The 5,930-nt window shown below is 44.2% G+C and overlaps 1 protein-coding gene across 1 annotated transcript; it reads right to left on the bottom strand.

Moving 5' to 3' along the window:
• Positions 1-3,244: 3,244 nt before the first annotated feature.
• LOC123398858 (pathogenesis-related protein 1-like) lies at positions 3,245-3,936 on the bottom strand. Its single transcript, XM_045093305.1, has one exon. The coding sequence runs from the start codon at positions 3,891-3,893 to the stop codon at positions 3,390-3,392; it is 504 nt and encodes a 167-aa protein (XP_044949240.1). The 5' UTR covers positions 3,894-3,936; the 3' UTR covers positions 3,245-3,389.
• Between the last annotated feature and the right edge of the window lie 1,994 nt (positions 3,937-5,930).

The raw sequence follows: 5,930 nt of genomic DNA, 5'->3' as shown, positions 1-5,930 counted from the left end.
CACCTAAACCTAAAATATAAAGTTGAAGACCCCAACCATGCCATATACCAGGTCTGAGACACAAACCATCTGCCCCCGGCCCCCGGGCTTAGCCCGACAGCGTCACAGGGCGGCGACCGGGGAAGAAAAGGGAGTAGATCAGGAGTCGACAATGCCTAGGGTCGCGGCCCGCCCTCGCCCGGTGTGGGACCGAAGCACTAGATTGTTTCGGCCGCCGCACCGGTGCTGGTGGATTAATTTATTAGCAGAAGACAAGCAGCTGGATGCTTAGAAGGTGCTTGGATACGTTTTAGTCCCATGACTAAAAGTAGTGAGACTAAAACTTGCTAGCCTCACCCATGCTTGGATCCAAGTACTAAAGAGACTAAAATCAAGTTAATGAGCATTTATTATTCTCCAAACCCTCCAATCCAGAACTTGCATGAGGAGTTAAATGAGGAGAGAGAGGACTAATGCACATTTTAGTAGGGGTACCCCTGACTAAAAGATTTTAGCCTCAAGACAAGCTTTAGTCTCTCTTTAGTCAGGGGTGCTTGGAACTTTAGCCTCTTAAAAAGACTAGTTTTAGTCAGACTAGTTTTAGTCTATTGGATTCAAGCACCCTCTTACTTATCAACCAAGAGCAATCAGCTTGGCGCATGGATACATAGCTAATGGCTTTCTGCATCTTCTCGACCACAAGCAACCCCGTCTTGCAAGTCCAGCTTAATTGGCGGAGGTAGAGGATGGTCAAGGTGGACCACGGTCCATCCTAAGATTTAAAAATTGCTTTTATATCATATAGGAGAAAGGCTAAAATAAATAAATAAATGCATGTATTATAACGCTGCTGGCTCACCCTGGTCTAATGGCCTAGGTTCAAATGAAATGTTAAAGTGTAAAAGAGATGCATATGTGCATGTGTAACTCATGTCTATATTAAATATGTTCGACAAAGCATGACGGATGAGATGGTGTAATATATTCGTGACGATGATGTGCAATATAGTTGTTCCTTTATTGTTGTGTATGTATCATCCAATTTAGTGCAAAACAAGAATTAAAAAGTGCCGAAAACAAATAAATGTAAAAATAGGAGGCAGCAAAATAGCCCCATCCAATTTAGTGCAAGACCCTAAACCATAAAAAGTGCTAAAAAAGCAGCGAAGAAATAGCCCCGATTCGTAATATGAACCGGGACTAATACCCCTCCCCCCTCGCTCCAAGCCCCGCCACGTGGAGGACCATTAGCCCCGGTTCGTGGCCGAACCGGGGCTAGCATTATTCCCGGTTGTTTAGTCCCGGTTGGCGAACCGGGACTAATGGCCCAACCGAGCCGGGGCTATAGGCCCCTTTTCTACTAGTGTACCGTCCATGTTTGTTTTCAGTGTTTTTTCCGTATTATTTTACAGGAATTCTCCTACAAAGCTACACTAATTTTGAACCATATCCTTCTCAATTCCTATCATTCCATCATGTTCAAAATAAATGGAGTTCTATCATGTGAATTCAAAGTACTATCCAAGCAATTTACAGTTTGACTATATATGGATTACTGTGTAGTCTACTTTGTACTTCTTGGTTCAACTTTTAATTATATGATATTTACTGGTTTAATTTTTAATGTATCCATATTGCATCTGTAATATAATTCGTCGGTAGCTTCTTAGTGGATTTATGCTATATTTTTAGTAGGTTTTTACATTGTAATTCTTGATGGATTCCAACTGTAGTTTTAGTTGATTCTTATTTTGGTTTTGCACTGTAGCTCTTGGTTTTTATTGTGTAATTTTTATTGGAGTTACACTCTAAGAGCAAGTCTAGCAGACGCCGCATCCCTCCCCGGCCCGGAAAATAACCGTCAAAATGCGGGTCGGGGTGGAAAAACCTGCCCGATCAGACCCGCATCCCGCCCCGGTCCGCAAATATTTTTGCGGGACGCGACAAAATCTCAGACCCAACCCGTGTATTCGCGGGTTCCCCCCTCGCCGCTGCGGTGCCCTGCATATAAGCAGGAAGCAGTTGGTGTGGGGACATTTCAGCCCGCATTTTCCCCCACCAACCACCTCACCTCTCCCTCCTTCGCCCAAGATTCCGGCGAAAGTAGCCGACAGGAGCTCGCCGAAAGGTCGCCACACGCACAAGGCCTCTCCTGCCCCTCCCCCCCCCCCCCCCCTCGTCCGCGGGTCGCCGGATTTGCAGATCTGCGGACCTTCATCACAGGGCCGCCGGATTTGGCTTTTGCCGGCCGCCGTGGCTGCGCCAAGCGATGGAGTGGTCGGGGAGCATCTCCCGCAGCCCCGGCAATGGCGCATCAGCGCATGCAGGGACGGGTTCGTCCTCCCAGCGCCGCCGACGGTTTATGGGCATGGATTCGTCCGGCCTTCCACCGGGCTCGGCGCTCGCACAGCGGCTCTGTGGCTCGCCGTTGCCGCTCATACATTGCGACGACTGCACACGCACAGTGCTGCGGCTTACTTCGGGCACGCCGAACCACCCCGGATGGGTGTTCTTCAAATGCGAAAACGACGGGTACGTGCACTTGTGATATCTCATTCTTTGGTTCAATTGCGGATTCTCATTCCGAACATGGTTATTCTTTTGTGTAGGAATATGGATGCTCATTTTGGTTTTGGGAAGGCGAATACATTTATTTATTGATAGAAAGAAAGTTAATAGATGTCGATGCACTCCTTAGTAGAATAAAAAACAATGAAGAATGGAAGATGAAGAATCCGATGATGTATCCAAATATTGTTGGAAAAGCAAAGAAATGCACTATTCTAGCAAAGATGTGGTGCAAATTTAGGTTTTCCGGACCGGGAGGAGCTGCGCCAGATCAGACCCCGCAAAGCCGACCCGTAAAAAAGCATATTCCGCGAATATGCATTTTTACGGGTCCGTTATGCGGGGTCTGCATCCGCGGCCGCGCGCGCCGGCCTGTAAAGGCGTTTTTCCGCGAACTGCCAAAAAAAATTTGCGAGCCGGACAGATGCGGGGTCTTCTAGAGTTGCTCTAATACTTATTGATGTTAGTGATTTACACTATTATTTTATTGGAGTACTATGCATTTCTTGGTGTAAAAACATAAAATATGTCTATGTGAGTTGGATCGGATCGGATCGGATCTGAAAAAGAAAATGCACATCATAGAGGAGATGATAAAACGAGTGAAAGACATTTTGATTAGTGGGTTTCTATTCTGAGTGTACCAGAGCGACAAACAAATACCGTACTCAACATAAACAATATAACACAACTAATGTGAATTCACGACAATATATATCCATAGCCGATCACATCTTCCGGGACGGTTACACTTTGATTATTTTATTTATGCAGTACGCTGCTATATAAGTGCATGCATGCATAGCCACGTACGTACAATATCAATGACGAAGATACGTAGCCTAGTATGGGCTCACCCCGGGGTAGTTGCCCGGTGGGCTGTAGCTACATATGATAAACACGCCGTTGCCGCTGGCGCAGATGACGCGGGCGCAGCCGATGGCCGTCGAGTTGCGCCACACCACCTGCGTGTAGTGCATGCACGACTTGTCCGCCGGCGCCGAGCAGCTGTTGCTGCCGTGGTCGTAGTACTGCTTCTCACTCACCCATGATGACACGGCGTTCGCCGCCGTCCACGTGGTCCCAAAGCCGTCGCCTCCGTAGAGGTTCTCCCCGTACGGCCGGTTCACTCCATGTATCAGCTGACAATCGCCGCGGCGCTGCTCCGCGTAATCCTGCGCGTAGGCCGCCACCGTGGCGTTCCACGTCACCTTGCCGAGGCCTACCTCAGCGCGCGCCGCGTTGTGGGCGTCCACGAAATCATCCGGCGAGTTCTGGGCCGTGACCGCCATGGCGGAGACAAGAGCTAAGAGCAGTAGCACCGCTAGCTTCGGCGAGTACTCCATGGCTTGTTAATTAAGCCTTACAAAACTAAGTGGAAGATGTATCTGTATGCTGTAACGATGAGATAGACTGGCTCCATGCGTTGTGTATTTATACTGCCTGCACAAGATTCGATGGCTTCTCTAACCTTGGAAACTTCCATAGAAAAAAGTATCTCAGCCAATCATGATTGGCCGGTCGTCGATTTCTAATACATGTGCCCATTTTAGAATAAGTCAAGCCAATGGAAAAAATTGCATTTTATTTGCAGCTCTCCACTTTGCAGAGTTAGTCAGAGGTCGTGGCCCGTGTAACATGTTATTTCTTCTCACATGCATCCCTTCTGCCGATGTTGAAAGTTGCTTCATCATTTGATCTCGTGGTACTTACTTGTGTCATGCATCTCCTTTGTAGGCTTGGAGCAGGTAGAGTTGTTAAAGGTAAATAGTAGCTGGTTCTAACTTTGCTTGCTTGTAAGTCGTTGTAATGCGCGTTGCCGCGTCCTCGGTTGGTACATATGATCAGGGCCGGTCGTGAGAATTCGGGGACCCTTTAATATATAAGTTTTTATAATATATGTATACATATATATATAGTTTGCATAAAAAACATATATATATTTGTCTAAAAATATATAATATAAATTATTATCAGTAACACTAGATGCAACTAAAATCTGTATGGGTAGCAAAATAATTTATACATATTACCTTAAAAATTTCTTCTAACATTCCTCGATGCAAAGTCACTTATGATGGGGTCGATGTCAATATCATCCAATAATTTCTTCTCGATGCATAAAGTAGCCAAACCATTTAATCTCTCTTGAGTCATTGTTGACCTTAAATAATTCTTTAATAACTTCAATTTTGAAAAGCTTCCTTCAGCCGATGCGACCGTCACATGCACGGTAAATAAGATGTGATAGGCAATGGAGATACTAGGATAACAATCATCTTCTCTGACATGCCGAAAAATCTCCATAGCAGACATTACGCCATCCGGCAAAGTGAATCTCATAATCTTCAATTCAGAAATAAGATTGTATACCTCAACATCTAATGAACCATTAAAAGAGAAAGTTTTTGCAAATTTCGTACAACATTCTTCAAGTTCACTGTCACTTAATGACTTGAGGGTGCCCGAGCTCAATAAAAATCCTAATATATCTTTAAACACCATGAGTTCTTTAAATCCATCATTCAAAGAATTGATCGCCATATCAACCAAAACATTAAAATATTTAACACGGAAAGCCTTCTCACCTTCTCGAATTTCTTCTTGACAATCATTTTCGTCAAACTGCTTCTTCCTCGTAACACGGCGTTTCACTGGAAACAATAGCTCTATTCTCATTTCAGTTGCAATACCTCGTGACTCCCTCGTGGCTCTTCTGGCCTTCCTCCAAAGCTTTGGGGGTCTCTTTTGGTCCAAAAAAATCATCGCGAAAGTTTTATTCCATTTGGACTCCGTTTGATATTCATATCTGAAAAAGGTCAAAAACAAGGAAAAAACAGGAACTTGCACTGGGCTCTAGGTCAATAGGTAGTCCAAAAATAATATAAAATAGCATACTCATGCATATTAAACATCCAAAGTTGATAATATAATAGCATGGAACGATAAAAAATTATAGATATGTTGGAGACGTATCACTTCTTCATGCACTTATACCAACAGGTATGGTTTGCAAGTCTCAAACGTTTCAAAAATGAGTGAGTACGACCATCAACATAGAGCTTCTTCATGCATTTTATACCAACATGACTCAAGTGGCAGTGCCACAACTAAGTGGTACTTTCATTATTACTTTGTAACTTTTGGCACCAATATTATGAACATGTGTAACACTACGGTCGAGATTCAATAAACCATTGAGGGTAATTATTCAAGCAAATAGAATAACTTTTATTCTCTTTAAATGAATAATCGTATTGCAATAAACTAGATCCAATCATGTTCATGCTCAACGCAAACACCAAATAACAATTATTTAGGATTACCATCAATCCCGATGATAGAGGGAGCGTGCGATGTTTGATCACATCAACCTTGGAGAC

This window comes from Hordeum vulgare, chromosome 5H (genome assembly GCF_904849725.1).
Source record: "Hordeum vulgare subsp. vulgare chromosome 5H, MorexV3_pseudomolecules_assembly, whole genome shotgun sequence".
NCBI classification, from domain to species: Eukaryota; Viridiplantae; Streptophyta; class Magnoliopsida; order Poales; family Poaceae; genus Hordeum; species Hordeum vulgare.
This window is presented reverse-complemented; position numbering and strand designations above follow the sequence as displayed.